General features: G+C 28.1%; 1 protein-coding gene across 1 annotated transcript in view; it reads right to left on the minus strand.

The window, feature by feature from the left end:
• Window positions 1–5,489, minus strand: part of LOC106775722 (E3 ubiquitin-protein ligase UPL6) — a 28,295-nt gene extending 22,806 nt beyond the window's left edge. Inside the window, exons 1-3 of the mRNA XM_014662876.2 lie at window positions 4,943–5,489; window positions 2,021–2,118; window positions 1,741–1,868 (exon numbers count right to left, since the gene is read on the minus strand). Of these exons, the coding sequence (XP_014518362.1) occupies window positions 1,741–1,868; window positions 2,021–2,118; window positions 4,943–5,101 (385 nt within the window). The 5' untranslated portion in view covers window positions 5,102–5,489. The remainder of the gene's footprint in view (window positions 1–1,740; window positions 1,869–2,020; window positions 2,119–4,942) is intronic.
• Window positions 5,490–23,398: the final 17,909 nt, after the last annotated feature.

Raw genomic sequence — 23,398 nt, forward strand, 5'->3', positions numbered from 1 at the left:
GGTTAAACAAGTTGAAATTGTAAGTGAATCTAGTTATAATTTGATAGCACCAGAGTAGATGATTTGGACTATGGATGTGACTTCGTCACAATGTTTTTTGGCTTTTGTGTAGGGAATGTGTTTTGTTGGATGACATTCAAAGCCTTGTGTTTTTTATTTGGATAATACATGTGATGATTTTTTTTTTAGAAATTTTGATGATTATTCTAGGTTTGAAATATAGTTGATGTTCTTGATATACATTATCAGTTAGTAATGCATTATATGAATGAGATATTGAATTGCTGAAAGTGAAAAAAAATGGTGAATTTGTATACTTTGAATTTGAAACAATAAATGAGTTGCAATATGACGTAATATTTTGACGTTATGGTAGCAGAAGTGTAGAATGTTGCAGGTGGGTCAAATTGTGGAAATATGCATATATGGTTTTGATATACACATGTATATGAGATTTTAAGACATGAATTACCATGTTTTGTGTTTTTTTGTCTTGTTTTCAAATTGTGATGATGGAACGTTACATGGGAGCACAAGATATCTCAGGAGAAAAATCTCAACAGAAATAACTTCTACAGAGGGAAAAGAATTTCTATTTTGTTTGATTTCTTTTCTTAAAATATGTATATATCTATAATTCCCTCTGTAAATGAAAGTTTATATAAGAGACACTAAAGTGTAATATGAATATTACTTATATGTTTATATTATCTTGTGATGATTAGTAGTAATATAACTTTTAGTGGGATGTTCACAAAAGGTGAAGAAAAAAAGTGCATGTATAAAAACTATACTGGAATGGACATTAGAGAAAGTAATAAAAGCACAATTTCCAAACATGCAATCAAGAACAATATTTTAGCATCCAAAATGAGGGTTCTGGAATGCATTCTCTCCCATTCTAGAATGAATAATCTTGAAATATTACAGAATGAAGGCTCCGAAATATATTCTCCCCAGTTCCAACAGCAAAGGAAGAGTTGTTGGCGGCAGAGACACATTTCTCATCCAAGTGCAGTGCATTCCAAAACCCTCATTCCAAAATGATAAAACATAATTCAAAGTGCAGGATATGGAGTTGCACAGCCCGTTATAAACAAAAGGTTAGAATGGTATATAATGAATTTTCGGATGGTGGAGGAAGCAATAGGTAGAGTGCAGGAAGCAAAGACCCATAATCGGTAATTCAACCACCATAGCCAATTATGGTACTTTTGTGACCTGATAATCTCCTACCCACCCCAACCACGAACCAATTAATCTTCTTCTTCTATTATTATTATTAACAAAATAGAAAAACATTTAGAATAATAACACTAATAAATTAAAATATATATTCACACACACACATACATACATAGAATGAATATAAAAAAATAACACTAATAATGTGCTGCGTATTTGGCAAATGAAAGATAATTCAATTCAAAGGGTCGAAGATAAACACATAATTATCAAAGAGCTACTAAAAGAGACCTTCCTATAAATTGTTTTATTAAAGTACAGGTTGTTCATCGTGCTTGATGGCATTGGTTGGTATGCCCATGTAATTGACTCCACTCAGTCAGACAAGGCTTGGTTTGCATTGTCAGTTAAACAGATATTTTTCTGGTGGTTGAAGGACTAAATGTAAAAGAAATAAACATTACAGCTTGCAGAAAGATGCTAAAAACCTAATCAAATGTACATTATGAAATAAACTACAATATCACGACAAAAGGAACGTTGATTAAAAATTACCAGTCTCTTGAACATACTGTTGAAGCAATCGGCAAATTTGCACAAGAATTAAAAAATCATCAATACTTTCTGCATTAAAGAAATAGAGGAACTGACGGAGGAAATCTGAATCTGGACCAAAAGCATTCCTGAATTCAAATAAAGTGGCATTAACTTCAGTTTTAATAGTGCAGAGTTTGGGTCAGACTATACTAAATAAATAAATACATTTTAGAGAAACCGAGTGAAAGGAAGCAAATAGATGTCATGCAACAATTCAGAGTTAACAATCCAATTTCACCTGTCTAAGTTCTGACAGTTCTCCCCATAGATGCTAAGAAATTTCTCTCGTAGTTTAGACCGTTCTGTTCTGACAACTTTTCTCCCTCTGAAGCATTTCTGTAGCAAGAATCAGTCAACAATTTGCAAGACGCTCATAAAAGATAGATTAACACTCATCACTTTTCCAGTAATAGATGTTTATAGCACATATGAAACCATATTGTAGGGGCCTAAGCTTTAAAGTTGGCAAATATGAAATGCTTATTTCCCATAGATGTACACATTAAAAATTGTTTTATAATTTTATAAAACAAATTTATAGAACCATAAAATGGATGAGCACTGACCAAAATTAAATTTAAAAAAATAATGCATCTAGGATTGCACAAATTTCTTTTTCTTACAGCAAGTAAATGGCATGGCATCTTTTAACAGGCATTTACACGAGTTCATAAGGTCAATTTGAATTAAAATTTTGATTGTACAGATGAGTGATGTTAAATAGCATGGCAAACTATTGTAAACCAAATCTTCAATGTTGAAACATTATGCATGCAGTGCAATGCATGATTAATTGATTCAGTCATTTTATATGCCATATCATTGTAACTGAGAGCTAGACATTATTTCCTCAATGATCATTGGAACTTGACAAAGGAGAACAAGGAATAATCAAATTGAAATTTAAGAGACGAGTGTTAAAGATATGATACCCTCATGATATATACTCCAGCTAGAGGGGGAATGTTATAGATATGATACTCTATAACTAGAAAAGTATGCATGGCTAATATTCAAAATATGGTTAGATATATAGCTCAAGATCAGGCATATCCCTTATTACCCTTTATTTTGTTTCCTTATTTTGCATTCTTGATCGTCATAAATAGAGAACTTTTTGACTGCTTTTACATATTCAGCAAATCCTACTTTAACTTTAAACTTGAACTTTGGAGATAGACTTTGGAAACAAAGTGTCTTCGCTTAAGTAGGAAAAATGGGACATGGCATTCCACAAGTTGATCAGTTTATATTACAAAAGGATGGAGAAATCAACAACGAAGTCACACAGGATCCATGAGGATTGCATATAATGGAGAAAGACATATGGGGTTATTTGTAATTTCATAATACTCCAAACTCAACAGCGAGTTTTATCATACTACTATGCTTCTCACTAGTGAATGTTGAAAACAGCATGAGAGAAAAGTAAAAGAAACAAAAATGAGAATGCTAATATAGAACTATTATATATAAGAAGAGATTTGTGTATGACTGATTGACAAGAGAGTAATAGAAAATTAATTAAGGTGGTTTGGGCACATAAAAAGAAGGTCACGAGAAGAACAAATGAAGAAAAAGTAGACAGCATGGTCTTAGGTCCTATGAAAGGAAGCGAGGGAAATAAAAAAGGACACTAAAGGAAGTCATCTAGAGAGAGCTCCTGGTAAGCAATATCCCTAAAAAATTTGTTTTGATAGATCAAAATGGTGCGATCCGTGAAACTGAGCTCACCAAGTGGGACAAAAAGCTTGACTCCCTCTACAACATGTAGCTTTCAGATCCAATATGATTCTTGACAAAAAGTATTGTAGTTGCATTTCATCAATCATATGTACCCATGGCTACTTATTAAAAACAAATTAAACTTATTTGACACTGAAGTTGTTTACACTTTCCTTCAATGACGAAAGAAGATTAAGTTTGATACAAATGGAGATAAGAATATCACATGTTATTACTAACTATATTTATTATTACTTAATTTTAAATTATTAAACATATTAAAATCATTCAATAAAACAATATATATAATTTATTCAATAAATTTAAAATAAAACACCACATAAAATAAAAGATATATTTTTATAACAAACTACTAAATAAATTGATATGAAAAATATACTTTTGTTTGATATGTTTTAAATTGTGTTTTTAGTGTCAATATTTTCTATTTGATGAATAAATCATTTATGTGTGTGTGTGTGTGTTAAATAATAGTAAGAAAGTTTACTATGAATTTTTTTAAAATGTTATACAAAATGAAAAAGAAAAATAGAAAAACGACCTTTTGTCACCATTTTAAGGCAAAATTTATTTTTAGAACAATTTGGACCAACTTTCTATCACAGGTTTCAAAGTTATGGGAAGAATGAGAATCTGTGACTTTATGGCCGTCAAGTGCTCTAGTTACTCTAGTGAAAGCAGTTGGAGTGTGTTGTTGTTAGGGGGAGGCTCGTGAATAGTTTTGTAACTCTGACAGATAAGAATGTCCAAAATGCAGTCTACTTCCATTACCATTACATCTAATTATGGAATAGGAATGAGTTTATGGCTTTTCTCCGGCCCTCTCCTCAGATATTTAAAGGAAATTGTTATCGCCAATAAGCAAGCAGTTGAAAGAACTTTATGCACATGTTAGTAATTTATGTTTGTATATTTTTTTCATTATTGTTATAGGAGGACTTCCTATCCTCCTCCTGGTGCATTCTATCTTGGTAAAATTCTCCTACGTCTTTAATCAAAATAATAATAGTGATGATAGTCAAGCAGCAGTTAGCTTTGCATCACCACTCAAAACAGCTAAAGTCACTGTGTCTGATTCCTAATTATATTATGCGTACATAGGTTGCTGAGAGTCAGAACACCCATCATCACGTCTCAAAAACATCCTCAAGAGTCTGAAACACTTGATAGTACACACACCTAAGACTTCAAAAACAACAATTGAAATTGCCACAGCCAACTCACTACCAAAATCAAGGCATTAAAATGCAACAATAGCTGCAAGATGGATAAGCAAAGAAACATAAAGTTCAATTTTTCGCATAGTAGATCCACCTGAGGTACACTTCACAGCAACTAGACCATTGAATTGGAGTTACTTCATAGTGATTATAACCAATTATCTCAAATGCATGCGGAAGCGGAGAAACTAAACCTGAATCTTGAGTGCAGCAGAGTTCTGCTGGCGCAACCACAAACGCCGGTTCCGCTCTAATCGTGTCTGCTCAAGAAGATTCTTTCTATCCCGTTCTTTCGAGCTGCGACCGCCTAAATCAACACGCTTACGAGTAGAAGGATCGCCGCTGAAAAACATGTTTATTCGATTTCCTTCCCACGCGAGCTTCGCCCAATTCACGCCCTAATTTTCAAAAACGAAAAAGAAAGAAAGAAAGAGAAGCGAAGAGAACAATCGAAGCACGCGAAGCAGAGCTAAATCTGCAATGAGAAAGATTTCAACGAGGACTCGAACCCCCTGGAAATGGAGACCACAGCAGCGGCAGTAGCTGGAAAGAGAATCGTAAATTGCAGATTTCGATTATGGGCAAGAAAATGGTAATAATAATAATAATAATAATAATACAGAATAGTAATTCTGTATTTATACGCAGAACTGCTCCGAAGAGAAAATAAGAAAAAGAAAAGCAAACGCGAATCTTCTTTAACTTTCTCGGTCAAGTGTGTTCATATACCAGGAAGGTTCTGATGGAAAGTAACAAGCAACCACCGGTTCAAATGCCAAACGAGTTGCGATATAAAAAAAAAAAAAAAAAAAAAAAAAAAAAAAAAAACTTGTGTATATTTGAATTTCCCAAAATATAATGCGGGTTAGAGAAAATTAAATGTTATAATTCTTGGTTTATTATCTACTATATGAACAATTTAATTCAATATAAACAGATTTATAAAGCAACCAGAAATACTTTCATTAAATTGACCAACACTTACGGAAATTTTTTTTTCTAATTATTTATAAACTAATTGGTAAAACTATTTCTAATTAGTTGAGAGTGAGAAAAACCAATAAAGTTGACATAATATTTTAATTTCAATCTTTCGAATTGTTTCTTGTCCATAGGGTATTCTTACATTCCAATTATAATAACCATAAGTAATTAATAAGCTTTTGTTTGGCTATAAGTACTTGTATTATTGATTATTTAAACTTTAATACGACATAAAAGGTATATCATTCTTTAAAAAGTTGTTACGAAATATTGATTATTTTTACATCCCAATTATAATAACTATAAGTAATTAATACGTTTTTGTTTGGCTATGAATACTTGCATTATTGATTATATAAACTTTAATATGAGATAAAAGGTCTCTCGTTCTTTAAAAAGTTCTTAGGAAATATTTTTTGAGAAAATTATATATTTATAATTATTTGTTTATTATGAGATAACTTTTGGTCTTGATTTATAATGGTTTGATTAGTGATTTTGTTATTATGATTATATTTATAATTTAGGTTTAAATACTTTTTTTGTCGTAATAATATTCAATTTAGTATCCAGTTTTAAAAATGTATATATTATACCCCAAAATTATAAAAATTATATGGATCAAATCCTTTTCGTTAAATCGGTAATAACGGAGTTAAGTCTGATCTCTCTTGACAAAAAAATTTGCATTTTTTTTTTCTCTCTCCTTTGCATACAATACAATGTGCAGCTTTTTCTCTCTTTTTTATATCTTTCGTATTTGCTCTTCTCTCTTTTTTTCTGTCACAAGTGTATTTTTTCTCTTTTTTATATATTTAGTCCCTGTTTATATTGGGTTCCATTATTTTGACACTCAATTTTTGACACATATTTGACACTGCCACATGTCAACGTCCTATTGGGTAGTCATTTTTTACTTTCTTTTTTAAATTTGGCTTGCAAAATGGAAAATTTTTCAGAAACTTTGTATTCCAATTCTACCCCCTCAGTTTTTTCATTGGTTTTGTGTGACAAATTGTCTCTCTCCCGTCGTCTCCCAACTTCTTCTCGTCTCCCCTTTTGCGTGCTCTCTATTGCTCTCAAGTGCTCTCCAGTGCTCTGAAATGGCAAGTTCCGAAATAGATCTTCGTTGGACCAAGGTAAATGTCTTTTATCCTCTTTAGGTTTGGGTATTTCGTTTTAGGTTTAGGTATTGGGGTTCTTGTGTTTTCTTGCATCCGTTATGGGTTTTGTTGATTTGGTGTTTTAAGTTTGGATATTTCTCCAATCCGAAAAATATCATCAATATTTTCATGTGACCGTGCCTTATAGCGGAACCAACGTAACATGCGAGAGAAATGTCTATGAATTCGATTAAGAGTTTTATGAAAGTTTACACGTGTAAAGGTTGGAAGCGAGAATGTGAAATCAAAATGGTGAATATGGAAAAGGAGGAGAGGGTGAAAGGGGTTAGTGTCATCGAAGTGGTAATGGTGATGATGGGTGTCATTGGAGTGGTGGTAATTATCACTATGGTTTATGATTGAGTGTGTAATCAAACAAAAGAGATTAAAGAGAAAAGCAAGTTTGAATTAACAAATAATCACCTTTTTAACACCATTAACACTAATTTAACATGACTGCTCAGGTTTACCGGGACTCAATTAAATAAAAAATATATAAAAACAAATTAACCTTAAACATAGATATACCAACCAAATTATTAATTAAATATTTAAAATTTAATTAAAACACGTTTAAAATTAATCACGATAATACATTCAATTAAATAAATATAACACAAAATGAAAGTAAGAAATATGATATACAGATTTTTATTATCATTTTATCTTAATATAGGACTTAATCCAAATTCCTTCTTTAATAAATATTCAGATAAATCAATTCTAGGTATACTTTTTCATTTTGATGGCGTGGCGTGTTCTTTTGATTAATATGACATATTAATATATATATATATATATATATATATATATATATATATATATATATATATATATATATATATATATATATATAATAGGAAGACTATAAAATTGTCTATGTTATTAAAATTAATAAAAAATGATTTTTGGATTAGTTATAATTAATTTTTGAAAAATGTTGACAATATTTTTGAAAGAATAAATATATAATTGGAGTAAATAAATAATACAAAGTTAAAATTTTTTATTCATATCCACGACCCTTTAAATTTGTGTTAATTTTAGTCTTTCACTATAAAATTAAAAATATATATATAATTATTAAATAACTACAAATAATTTCTAATTTCTAATTTTAAAATCAATTAAAAAAAAGTAATATTATAAATAATATAATTTATATGTTTTCTGTGTAGTGGAGGGTAGCATTTGACATTGAATTAATATCACATCCATGTTCATAGTTTCAATTGTTTCAAAATTAGAACAAGATGCCTGAATTGGAGAAACACATCTCATTACAGATTTCGAATTCAGAACCACGCAAACCCCGTTCACAAAAGAAAAAGCTTACCTTTATGGTAGCGACAGTCTTAGGTATATTATTAGCACCTCTAATATACTCTCTCACAAAAAGGTTCATTGCATTTAGGAAAAGAAAAACTGATTATCACGTAAATAAGAAATAAACAACACAAAACTAACACAAATTAGATAAATGAACATTACTTTTGTGCAATAAAAAAAATACAATTTGTCATCCATTAAATAAAGAGAACGGTGATATGTAAAAAAAAAATCACATTTTTTTATCATGGTGTTTTCTAATTTAAGAACTTCCTTGACCAGATCATATATTATAATGTTTTTATTATTGTATATAACTTATTAGAAGTGGTTATTGTTTTTTTTTTTAATAAATAGTATTTCTTATTATTAGTATATTGATAATTATATACATTTTTAATATAATAAAAATGATTAGCAAGATAAAATTAAGTATTAAAATGCAGTAAACAATACGAAAGACAATGTCCCTAAAAATAACGTGTAATTGATCTACTTAATACTAACAATTTTTTCTTGTCATGTATAATAATTAATCTTACCCTAATAGTTATAATCTTACAAAAGAAAATAAAATCCTTTAATTGCGAGTTAAACATGGTACGCTTTTGGTTATTTTACCTTCTACCAAGCTTGAGGTGAGTACGTATAGTTGATTTGGTGTCCTTTGATGTTTTAATTACATGATATCCTAATAAATAATAGTGTAAATATATGTGAATGTATATATGATTTTAAAAATAAATATTTATAAAAAAAGCAAAAATGAAATTATTATTTAGTTAAATATTATACAGATATTGTTAGATAAAAATCATACAATTGTCTATTTTATTGAAATTTAATTAAATTTTAAGTTTTTTTTTCATAAATTTTGATATTTTAAATTAATTATTAATTTTATTGTTATTTAACTTTTTCGTTAAATAGGTAACTTGGTTATTATTTTACTTCATTATTTTCAAAGGTTTTTCTTTTTTTGTAATTAATATAAAATAATGTTGTAGTCAATGATAAATCTATTTTAATTATTTAATACAACCTTAAACCTTTTTTTATTCTAGAATTATATTTACTTGGAAAAAACTATTTTTTCTGTTATTTACAGGGGTGCTCCTCTTCTTTTTTGTTGCTAATAAACATTATTTTTGTCACAAATTTATTTTTCTTCCTTGTCTTCTTAAAGTAGGTTTCTTTACTGACACAATTAAAAATTATAAATATAGCAAATGAATTTTTGACATAATTAATGTTTAATTTAAATAACTTAACTAATTTCAAGCCATAGGAGGGCTATTGTGAAGAGTTTTGGTAAGTGCATTAAGTTTCGCAGTAAAATAAAATCTCCGATTTTTTTAAAGGAGCAGTGCAAGTGTAAAATAACATTTATGTATCAATTTAAGTTTAAAACTAAATTATCTACAAATAAATAAGGCTTAATACCTATTTTGATCCTTCCAAAGAATGAAATTGTTCAAACTGATCATATTTTTTTTAAAAAGTTCGAAGTAATTAATCATTTTTTGTTACTATATCAAAATTTTAACGGTGCATATGTTGCTGGACAAAACATAATGAGGTGCTCAGTTTTTGTGATTGCATAGCACGGCAAGGGTGAATGAGATGTAAAATAAAAAATTGGACAAAAAGAATAGATTGTGTGGTAGTGTAATGTGAGAGGTTAAGAAAAGAGGAGTTAGGGTTACAATGAAATCGCAATTTGGGATTAAACATTATGGTGAAAGAAAGATTCAAATCAAAGTAATATAAGCTCAGGTGTAAGAAAACAAAGACGAAGTTTCGGAATCTAGGTTTGTTCTGTTCTAATACTGATAAATTAAAAACAAAATCGAACGCCAGAGTTGTTTCCTTTAGAGCTACCCATTTTTAATCTTTATGTGGAAAAAGCAAAATGAAAAAAGAGAAAGCGAACAGAGATGAGAGCTGTGATGAGATTTTTATGCGGCAAGTTGGATAGATATTTTTTCTACACAAATTTCAATCTTACACTACTTTTATATAATTTCTTTCACTACGAAGAAAGTTCTTGAGACATTGTTATGTTGTGAAGGTGTGTGATTCATGCGCAAAGAGAAAAAATAAATAAAGAAAAGAGGTAGTAGATGTTTTGGGTTGAAGATAACAATGCTTTAAAATAAAGTATAGTATTTGTTGAAAAATTCTTTAATTTCACAGCACAAAACAAAAATTTATTCTGAGATAATAGTTTGTTCCAATAGTATAGAATAATTAAGCCTCAATACCTCTTTCGTTTTCACGTGTTCTTGGTGGTTATGGATGAGGCTTAAATTTGGGTTTCTTTGGGTTTTTGCGGTTTCTTAGAGGTTTCGAATGAGGAGATTAGTGGAGGAGTTCGCATTTTTGTTTCTGAGTTTTCTTTAAAGTCTAGCGGAGAAGATGATGGTGGTTTTTTGGTTTCGTTGCGGTGGCACATGGAGGAGTAAAATGTGATCTGGTTGTTAGGAAGAAATTAATAGTCTTAGCAATGGTATGAGGTGTTGACAACGACGATTTGTGGCTCTAACGTTTTTGGAGGTGGAAGATGAAGCTGATGTGACAAACTAATTTTTTTTTTAAAAAAAAATTCAAAATTGACACATCATATTATCTCAATGTGCCACGTATAAGAAAAAAGGGACAATTCTTTAAGTTTTGGCCAATGAAGCAGCTGCACCATTAAATTTTTGATGCTATAAAGAAAGGATTAATTTAACTTGATTTTTCAGAAATTGAGACGTCTTTGAACTTAAAAAAGAAAAAACTATGACCATCTTGAACAATTCCTTCTTTCGAAGTACCAAAAGATGTATTGAATCAATAAATAAATATTAAGATGTATCAAAACAAAGATAAATAAATAAAAAAATAAAGATAAAAAGATGAAGATAAAAAATAAATCAAACTAAGTAGTTGACATAATTGACAAAAGAATATATTTAAATACATAATATGACACCAGATTCGTATTACTCATTCCTCCTATAAATTACTTACAATAAAATTATCTTTCTAACCATAATCTTGTCATCAAACTCATTCAATTATCTAAATATTAACTGTTCAAACAAATGATTATAATTAATCAGTTATAATATCAATTCTTAACAAATTATAAGTAATCAATCAACATCATACATTAAGAGTTTTTAAGGATGTTTAATTAAAATCACTTTATTTAAAATATTAATTACAATTAGGTGCTACTTACAACATTCTAAATTTATAATTATTTTCCAAAGTTAATCAAATATAATTTTAAAAAATAAAAAGTGATGAAATTAATATAAATATTAAACACGTAGAGAAAAAAAAAATGTATAATTGAAATTAATCAAATTATTGAAAGTATTTTATTTGAAAAAACCTATGTGAGTGAATGATAAAGCTTTTTGCATCAAAAAAACACATGACCCAAACGTATTATCATTTGACCCCTTTTTTTTTTTTTTAATTTTTACATTAATAGATTTTTTCTAGATGCCCCAATTGGCCCCACGTATGTACTGGAAAAAATAGTTTTCGTAGAAAAATATATTTCTTAAAGATCTTGAAAAAGAAATGAGCAGTGCAAAGAGCAAAATGCAAGAGTGATATCATCAACCTTTGAATAACATACTTCGTGGACTTTCTTTTATATGGTACAGTAGGCGGTTTCTCAGTGCACCTCTCTGTTTTCCTTCTTGCACCCCAATAAATTATAACATTCTCATTTTATCCTTCATTAAAAATATATTAAAACCCTAATTTTTTTTTCATCCTTTCTTCTCGTGCGTCATGAACTGACCTACATTGCTTTTTTTTTCTTCTGTGATTTGAGTCTCCTTCGTCGCGCAGGCACGACTCCTCCATTATAGTTATTGTATCTACTCTCCTCTCCACTACAAACCACTATTGACTACCCAGCCATATGAAGAGAAAAGACGTGAAGCAGATGATGGACAGTAATCATAAGGGAGTGAAGGATTGAAGGAGAAGAAAAATTTGAAAAAGAATAATGATATCAGGAAATATTTTTAAGTTTATTTAACATGAAGTAGAAGAGTAAAATAGTTATAAAAGTGTAAAATTTTGTATTTTTAAAAAAAAATAAAAAATAAGAGAAAATAATGTCAAATGAATGGAAAAATTTTAGATGTGTTAAAAAATTATTTTTCTTTTAAAAATAACCATCTGGCAGAAGTTGTTTGAAGTATTAAAATAAAAAATCTTTTGGGAGGGAGGTGCAGGTCGGTCCATGGCACCGAGGAAGAAAGAATGAAAAAGGTTTAGGATTTTTAATGAAGGGTAAATGAGAATATTACAATTTATGGGAGTGTAGAAAGCAAAAAGAGGTACAGGTAGAAACAGCCGGTCAAGTAATATTGAAGTTTACAAAAGAGTCCAACTCAACAACAGTTCATGGACTCCTGGCCCAATTCTGATCATGCATTAACAAAAATACAGCAAAAAACAAAAAAAAGGAAAACAACCAAGCAAAGAATCCTTAAAATTTTCAATGGACAACATTTTGTACATGTTCACCCAAATAAAAGTCAAAAACAATATGTTTTTGTAACCGAAACATGATATCCAACGGCGAGAACTGGTAGCAGTTGACCCGACAGAAATTGAAAATGGGTTATTTGTTTGTTTGATGTCAAATGGTATTAGGTTGCAAATCAATTAAGGTTTCAGTGCTTGATTCTAATTCAATGATCAAGACATCATTAACAGAAATGTTTAGTTTTAGCCACAATGCTTACCTAGCTGACTCACTAACTCACCCACTTAATTAGGATGATTTCTTAAATAACATATAAGAAGATATTTTGGTGATTGACGTTCCGTTTGGACTCTTTGACCCTTATTTTTTATACCCGTTTTTGGGTATTGTTTTTGACCGGCTAAGCTTGTTGATTTGTTAAGAGAGGCAAAGTTGAATGTGAATCAAGTGGCAGGTTTGAGATACCTTCCAAGAGTGTCACCTATAAAATGATGAAATTATTTTACTTGTTAAAGTGAATTTTAAGTCTCATTTAACTTTATAAAACCAGTTTGTAAATAAGATTTTATATCTATTTATATATTATAAATTGACTTTATCTCTAATTGAATGTGAAACTTCCAATACGTTGAAATCAAAAGATGAAAACAAGTCGAATTTTTTCTTTCTAAGTAGTATTATGGTTATTATTTGCATTTTATAATAGCATTAGAATGAAACACACGTTCTTGGTTTGACCAAGAATCTTCCTCTTTGGGATATAATAATAACAGTGATATGGTAATAAGATAATTGGTGCGTTCCTTTTGCTGACCAGCACTAAGTAGTGCACGAATGGTGTGCTTTGTCTTGATGGACTTTGCTTGCTACATTGGTGTGAAAGCCATAAGAAATGGCTTCATATTAGCATAAAGTTTTTGTCCTCTTTGTCTGAAACTTTAAGTAAAGAATCAAAACAAAACAGACAAGCATGATCATAATTGCCAATTAAAGAGTCGTTAATCATTTCTTTTTTTAATGGGTTCTGGAATGCCTTGAACAGTTGAAGGGTTTAAATAATAAATAGGAAAAAAGAAAAGAAGAAATTGTGCGTTTTCAAAACTTGCTGCATGTGTGATTCGACTGAAGGAATAATGGTGTTGGGCTTTAACGAAACCAGATGTTCCCTAGAGCTAAGGTTTCCACAAGAAAGTTAAAATTGTAGTGCTTTTTTGCAGTTTGAAGGGACATTGCTGCGTAGTTCAAACTCCAAGACCATACGTTGTGAGTTGGACGAAATGATTAATTTGGTTTTGGGTTTTGCCTTCCACTTGGGAGGAAATGTTGGTGATAAGAACTCCAAAGCTAGGTTGTGACTTGAGCTAGGTTCTATGTTCCTATGTTCCTAATTTATTAAAGTGAATGGTTTGGTTCATTTATAGTGTGTACTGTTGTTCGGCCTATTATAGAGGGTCCCAAACATTTTGGTCCATGTTATGCGTTATGTGCTGTGTCTTTTCAGAGCATATAGACCAAAAAGCCAAAATTTTCACCATGCATTATAGTGGAACATATGGAATATGCATGTGATCATGTTTCTTAGAAAGGTGGATCAACACACATCTGACATGGTTTTCATTATGATCCATGAAGAAAGATAAAAAAGTTGACGTCTTCCAATAAAACCAAGAAATAAGCTCTATATATGTGGGGGACGCCATTCCAAAACTTCTACCATTATGTTTTCGACTCATCAATTTTATCACTAAGCAATTGTATATATAGATTTAGTTTAGTTAACTTGTGACGAATCTAGACAAAAATATTCACTTATTACAAATTTAGGTAATTGTTATTATTTATCTAAATGAGTAATCATGTAGTCCTCACACGATTTCAAATGAAGAAATAGTGCAAAAGTACATTACTTCTACACTAACACAAGAAAAAAGTTAAAATTATGTAAAAAAATACACGATTTCATTATCAATGAAAAAGTCATATCCTCTTTTTACAATTTTTTCATTTAAAATTTTGTTAGGATGATATAACTTATCCATTTATATAAATAAAAGAAATTATCTAATCGATAATTTTTATTTAGATTCATAAAAAAAAACTAACTTATACTTAACACAATCAAACTAGCTTATAATATCATATTAGCTTAGAGCATGTAGGAAGTAAATCCAATTCTTAAAGTATAAGGAGATGGATTTTAGAAAATTAATTTAAACCTAATTCATATTCACAAAATACTTTTTTTTTTTTTTATGTCGATATATGTATATGTGAAACGTGAAAATATGTATTTTCATAGGAAGTGAATGTTGAATTCATTATCATCAAATTAATTTATATTGTATAAATAATTGATCTTAGTTAATATAAAATCTCTAGCAACCGAAATATAACTTTTACATTATTATTAATTTTTGAGGCAGAAAAGGAAAAGGAAAAGAAAAGTAAAAGTAACAAATATATTGTTATCATGTAGCGATTCATTAACTTATTTAAAAATAGAAGCAAGAGTACATGACAGCTGAAACTTTATATTATGCAGAAACTTCTAGGGAGTATAAAAGGACCGTTTCACACCATATATTCATCTTTTAATTGCGAGACATCAAACAAGTTATAGATTCTATTTCAAACATAATTTATACTTAATGTATTTGCTCCATAATAATGAAACAAGTTATATAAACTCAGTCAATGGTCCTTTTTTAAGAGGAAAATAATGAAATAAAACGCATATAAGAAAATATTTTTGCTGTTGTAGCAGTTGTTGCATTATATATATTATCTTGATCTTGAATATGTTAATCACATTTTACAGTTTGGTCAGAGAGTGACGGAGGCCAGTTAGAACGGTTCTTTTCTGTCAATGGTAGTATAACCAATATAATCTATATCATCATTTAAAAATTTTAAAAATATATTTTATTTTTATTTTCACCTAACACGTTGTGCTTTGAAAATTACATTTAAAAACAAATTTATTGTAACTATCCCAAACGACCCCTAACAATTTCATAATCGTTTATTTTCTTCTTTTCCATTCTCAAATAATCGTTCAACAAATAACATAGATTTGTTACATATATGTTAGCATCCATGTTAAGATTTTATCATCGTTACAAATTGCAGTCCACTACTTGCAATATTTGTTGAATTGATCGGAAACTTACGTTATTTTTTTAAGGAAACATTATGAAATGTAACATCATGCAAGAAGACAAATAACATGTTTTTTTAAAATACAAAAGAAGGGCTGTTTTTGGTGAGAAAAAATGTATTAGAATTTCTTCGCAGAGACAAGAAATAAAAGAAAAAGAAAGAAGGTGGCTGATAATGGGGGAATATATTAATATTAGAAGAAATGAAAGTGAATTGAATAAAGCCGTAATAAGGATGTGAAGAAAATATAGAAAAGTTTTGCAATTATTTAAAGAGCAGTCGTTTTTAAATGTAGACTTTACTGAATTGGTGCCATTGTATCTAGACTTGGTGACTTATATCTTTCATCAAAATCTCAGTCATATTTTCTTCAAATAATTTCAAGTCTCACACATCACTTTCTCTCATTATTTTTTTTTCTTCATTACATATCTCATTCGTCACCATCTTTATTATTTTTATCGTCATAACCATAACACCATTTTTTTTTCCTTCTTCTTTCCATATATCTTTATTTATATAAATAAATCAACAAATTTAAAGGATAGACTTAAAAAGAATATATATAATTCAGACTTGAAAAACATAATCGTTTCAATATTTTCTTTATAACGCATTAAAAGGTTTAATGTCTCGATAAATTCCTATTTTCGTTCAGAATTTCAAATAGGTCCATTTCTTTTTCGACGTCTTAGTTGAGTTTGTAAAATTAAATCAAATAGGTCTTTCCGTCAAATTGAGATAACACCATTAAGAAAGGTATGCTGACAGTGTAGTTTTTTGTTACATTGTATTTTTTAATTTTTGAATTAAAAAATGAAATATACAGAGTATACTTCATTCTTTAATTCAAAAATTAAAAAAATATAATTCAGTCACATTTTCAATGCCATGTAATAAAAAACTACACGGTCAAGATATCTTTCTTAACGGCGTCATCTCAATTTGACGGAAATGTCCTATTTGATTCAATTTTAAGAAAATAAGAACTTTGAGTCGCAAAAAAAAAAGAGACCTATTTAAAATTCAGAACAAAAATAGAAACCTGTTGAAACATTAAACCTGCATTAAAATCATTAATATGGAAACAATTTAAATGACATGGGAAGGAGGGAAGGGAAAATTTAGTAGACATTTTTTAATTATTGTAATTTTTTCGCATGCAAAAAAACATATTAGGTAGCACAAAAAGAAAAGGAAAAGATAAGGACAAGGTGTCAACTTTTATCCATGGATAAAACCTTTTTCTGAAGAAATGGCCAAATAGTTCTTTCGTAACTTATGTACCACACTTTCTTTTCACCATCATATACACAGCATTTTCAAAAGTCCCCATTTCTGTGATAAATAATATATTTGCTTTCCCTACTTAAAAATTAGCAGTGTAAATTCTCTCTCTCGAGCATTTTCTATGATAAATAAACCCTCATGATTCGATTTCCACACCAGAACGTAACCATTGATGTTTATTATAATTAACCTTGTCATTTCTAAACCTTTGATCCAACAAAAAATGAATAAAAAACAATGTACCTACCTTCTCTCACACATATACAAAGGTGTACTAGTTCTAGTCAGTTCTAGGGTTTTAAGCATAAGATCTTCAACCTTTTACTTTATGCAAAACCATATCCAATTATGTATAAACTTCATAACCAACTTTCTAATGATAACCACCATGACCCAATTCCTCTTAAAAGTTGATAATGGTCCCCTACATCACCCAAGATGCACTACAGACATCTGTCACCAGATAACATAAGTACCACTCAACATATGCCACACATCCACCTTAATCCATTTCTCCCATATTATATACAATGTGAACTCTAACTTCAAAAGCTATGGATAATGGTAAATCCTCCAATTTTGAGGCGTTTGACAAATCAGATTGGATGAATACGTAGAGAAAGACGTATACAGAAACATAGAATAAAGTAATTTGACGAAGACGAAGGGTGTTATTATTATGATTAATTGTGTGTAGTGGGTTCTATAAGAGGGTGTAAAGGAGAGAAGAAACACTAATTATTTAATTTAGGAATGGATTGAAATTAATGTAGAGTTGGAGACAAACATAGTTACGTATACTTTTATATAAAAAAAAAAATGAGAAAGACTATGAATGGGTAACATAAGTTCACGCTTAACCTTAAAATATTGATTTGTTAATGTTATGATTTAGTTTTAAAGCTGAGGCGTGCGTCCAAGGGACCGGACACTGGTGCATGGTGGTCGTCCTTTTCTTCTCTTCTGCTTTGCATTGGCGGCTTCTTCTTTTGATGCCTTTTCATGGCATAATTGGATGTGTAATCTTACTTCTTCATTTGTTTTCACCCTGCATTTCAACTCACTTACTATGTACTAATTTACTTTTAAAGCAATCAATTGTGTTACTGCATATTTAAAATAATTTCGTAAATTGAGTCTTATATATATGTATTTATATTTTGTTCATAATATATAAGATTGTATTTATATTTTTTAAGGCGTTATTATAATTTCTCATATTTTATATCTATTTATTTTTATTTTAATAACTTTTTATATAATGACAAATTATGAATGAGTTTTGAGATGTCATCAAGTAAAAGTTTATATTGAATGTTAATGTCTACGATGGATTTACGAGAAAAAAGAAAAAAAAACATGTAACAATTTTTTGCCTATCTTCGCGTATATTTTTATTTTAGTCTTTTATTTCGATTTATAGATTAGGATTAATTTCTCCATTATATATTATCTTCAAATGGTATGGGCATGTTTCATTAATCAATCATTTTAAGAAAATATATTTATAAAAAGTAAATTTTTAAATAACAAATTAAATTTTAAAATATTTACATTAACCGGTATTCTTAGCGTCTCTTTCAATTTTGATGATAGGAATCATTTTGAGAGTAATTATTTTTCACCTTCAAAACTCAATCTCAAGCTAATCTTATCAAAACTGAATTTATTTGACACTTTCTAATATTTCTACTCATGTTTTTATGACAATCTAGAAACCCTGGTTTTGTTTATACAGCTTTATGTAGACATAAAAAGAATAATGAGACAAGAAGCTCCTTCAATTTCAGCATTTTCAAGAGTACTATACTCACTCAGTAGGTAATCAAAGTCAACATTTGTATGCCAAAACAACATGATATTTACAGTATGCTAATGTTTTTCTTTGTCTAATCAATCTGAATAATGTGCTATAATCGAAACTATACTATACTACAAGATAATGAGCAAGGTTATTTAAAACGAAAAAAAGAAAGATAAAAGCAATATTTTAAAAATCTTAGACACGAGCAAAACATAGGATTAAATATGTTTTTATATTTTAATTTTCAATAAAAAATAATAATTTCTTTGTAAAACTTTGATTTAATTTTGTTCTAAAATTTAAAAAATGTATAAATTTAGTTTTTTTAACTAAATTTTGTTAAATCTATTTAACATCTCAAATTGCTTTTCGTAATAGCATTAAACTTGTTTATACTTTTTTAACTAAATTTTGTTAAATTTATTTAACATCTCAAATTGCCTTTCCTAATAGCATTAAACTTGTTTATACTGTTTAATATATTTTCACTCCAATAATAATTGATAGACCTTTTTAAAATATTAAATAAACTTAATAAAATTTGATTAAAATATCAAATACAATAATTATAAAAATAAATGACTAAATTAGTTCAAAATTTCAAAAATAAATCAATTCTAATTTTTTAAAGTAAAAAACTAAAATTATATTTAATCCTCTTAATAAAAAAAATCAGGATCAAACATTTTAATGATTAAGGTGAAATCTTGTTTACATCACTTGTACTAACGCCATATTATTACATATAGATTAATATGATATTTTTTCTTTTGTATTTTAATAATAATAATTGTTATGATATTTTTTTAAACAACTTTAGGAATACTAAATTGTCAGAAATATTAAATTGTAACAATTCTCGGATTAAAATCCAAAATTTATGAGAGGGACGTCTTTAATTATCTCCTCTGCATTTTTTAAAATAATATGCAAATGAAATATAAAAGGAAAAAATAAAGATAAATTTTTCTCAAGATAACAAGACCTGATGGGCAATGTCTAAACTACAAACATTATTTTCATATTTTTAATCATATACTTTAGATTATTTTTAAAAGCGGTTTGAAACATGGTTTAAAAGCCTTAATCCTTTTTCATGTTTAACACACCTATTAGGGAAAGGATAATATATTTAACTTATATTTTTATATCTACATAAAACATTTGTAAATAACAACAGTATTTTACTTGACTCTTTGTAAGACATAAATTTCACCATACTTATTTTTTCAGATAAAAGACATCAAATTTAGCATACTTTTATTTTTCAGATATATTTTACACGTGAAAGTGTTTTATTTGAAGTTTTATTAAATAGTGATGTCATATCACATATTTATAACTTTTTTATTGTCATTTTGATAATTTATAACTTAAAAATTAACTAAATTATATTATTTAATATCTTTTAGTCTCATCAATGTGTTTAAGAAGTCAATCTAATCAACCTCATTTTATTTTAATATTTAATCTAACTGAAAAATGGTCTTTTAAGTTAAGAAAAAATATTTAAATAAGGTTGGCTCAAAATCCAAACAAGTAAAGTTATTGTTTTAGGTTTATAAAAAATATCTAAAAAAGTTTTTTTATTATTAATTATTTTAGTCCTAAAAAAAAGTCTCAAAAAAATTTATTAATGCCATTTAGTTTAGATCTCTAGAAAAAAAAAACCTTTAAGAAATGTCTTATTTTTAATTTTGTTTTAAATATTCCAAACCCTTAGTCGTCTCTGTATATAAATAACATTCATTGAAAGAAAGGAAAGAGAGAAAAATTGTTAATATATTCATCAAGTAGTTTGAGTAAAATTATGATTTTTTTTCCTTCATTCACCTTGAATAAGGTTGAAATTTGGACGACAAATTCACAATATAAGATTCTTCATTTTAAAAATTGAAATAATCAATTGAAAGTCTAGGTTAAAAAAATTAGTTTCATTATTTTGTTTTAAGTTTCTTCTTTGTTCTTAATATTTGAAAACATAATTATGTTGTTGCTATGATGTATAAATATTTATTTGTCTTTTATTTAACTTATATATATATAATCTTGGCAGAGTTTCATTTACTTGTGAATTTTTACTTCTTACAAGATAACTTTTTACGTTAAAATATTTATATTTTTTTTTATAATTATTGTTGTTTTTTTTTATTATTATTGTTCAAAAAATTTACAAGTTTAGAGAAATTTTTTTCACTACATATTTTAATAATATTTTTTGTTGTTTTTATTTCTTCAATCAGTCTTAATCTAAATTTAAAAGTGAAACTATTCATCGTAATATATCACTAATATTGAGATTTATTTATAAGATGTGAGTCTTAATTGAAGACCTTTGTTAGCAAAAAATTAAAAATGAAGTTTTGATTATGTACAGAATTGTACAACACAAGATCCAAGAAGATTATTTGAAGATTCATTACCATTAAAAAGCTTTTGTAATAATCATATTTGATGTATTGTTAAGTAGAGATGTAATTGGGTTTGATTCATGTACTCTTTTCGTAATTAATCATTATTCAGAATAAAAAACAATTTGTTTTAATCGATTAAAACTTCGTTTAATCGATTAAAACGAGGCTGACACAGCAAACTCAAATTACTCTGGAATAATCAATTAATTCCTGGTTTAATCGATTAGTTAATCGATTAAAATTAAGAATAATCGATTAATATTAGCCGTTAGAGGTTTTTGATTTGAAAAACTAGCCGTTGCACTCATTTTAATCGATTAACGTGTTAATCGATTAAATGCGTTAAAGTGACCAGTTTCGAAAAATGGAAGAGTTTTTGCTTGAGTCTATAAATAGGCTCTCTTTATCCATCAACAGGAACTCTTCCCTTATGCTTTAAACATTTGAAATCATTGAGAACATTGTGTTATTGCTGAAGCTAAAGAAACTCTTGTCTGCAAAGCTGTGAGGTGCTACTGCGGTGACAGAGGAATAACTTGTTCATCCTTGGTGCGTCTGAGGAAGTTCTTGGAAGAGAATCATCCTTCGTGAAGTATTCGAAGGAGGTGGTCATCCTTTCTGAAGACTCAAAGGAGGTGTAAGTTCATCTCTTGTGGTTTCAAGATAGGTGGTATTCTAAACTCTTACAAGTTAATTTTCTGAGTGATTATTAATTGTAATTGTTTTGTGTTTAGTGAAAAAGGTTTATATTATTTTTTAGATAAGCGACTAGACGTAGGATCTTTGTGATCTGAACCAGGATAAAATCAACTGTGCAATTTTTCTCTCTTCCTTACTCTATTTATTTCAGTTTAATTATCCGCTTAGTAAGTGAATTTGAGAAAAATATTAAAAGGCACGAAAAAATCATATAACCAATTCACCCCTTCTTAGTTTGTTATTCGACGCTAATAATTTCGTTGCAACAATTCTAACAACCTTAAGTAATGCTTTGTTTTTGAAACTTTTATAACATTAATACCATTAACAGATTACGATGTAATTAAGAAAGTTTCACATCGTTACAGATATTTGGATAATCTTATATTAAGCTGATTGGCATGTAATAAATAAATAACTTTAATCTTATATTATTTTCAAAAGTGTTTTTTTAGTTTTTAAATGATTTAAAAGTTCATTTTGTTATCTTAGATTTTAATTTTTAACGTAATACTTTAAAGGATGTTAAAATTATTTTTTTCTTATGCATGTTGTCATTCTCTTACCAAGTTTTGAATCTTGTTGATCCATTCATTTGGTGGAAACAATCCCCAGTAGAAGAAAAAAAAAAGCATTAGCACAAAAATCCAATATCAACATAAATTAATCGGTGTACTCCTAAAATCTCTCTCGACTAAGAAGGATAATGGTGTGAAAAATACAAGTTTTATTATTTTAATTTCTATTTTTGAGTACAAATTTATGTTAATTTTTTATATTTGTATTCATCGAATATAAAATTTAATTTAATTGAGGCCAAAAACATCACATGATTTCAGTTTCATCAAGATTTATATGTTTGTGAAAATTATAAAATTGTCTTTATGTCTTTTTATGCTTTGATTTAGTTGGAACCGAAATTTAATAGACATGTTAAAAAACCCTATTTTATACTAATGACTTAACTGATGCTAATTTATTTGTTTTTAATATTTATTTTAGATAACTTATTATAAACCATTTCTAACTTATTTATTTTTAAAATTTATTTTAATTAATTTTTTCTAAGTCTATCATAACTCAAATATTTGTTTATTAAAAAAGTTAAAAATATTTTGTATAATGTTTGTATCGACTAGATTTACTTTAATATCGTTGCAATGGAGCCAACACTAATAATTTGAAGGTAAATTTATATTTTCATGTAGTGACAATTATATTTATTGTGTGTTTTTTTTTTTTTTTTATATTTATAAGGCTTGTGACATTGATTAATCATTAAATCAGATAATCAAACTGAATAA

The sequence above is a fragment of the Vigna radiata genome, chromosome 10, assembly GCF_000741045.1.
Source record: "Vigna radiata var. radiata cultivar VC1973A chromosome 10, Vradiata_ver6, whole genome shotgun sequence".
Classification (NCBI taxonomy): domain Eukaryota; kingdom Viridiplantae; phylum Streptophyta; class Magnoliopsida; order Fabales; family Fabaceae; genus Vigna; species Vigna radiata.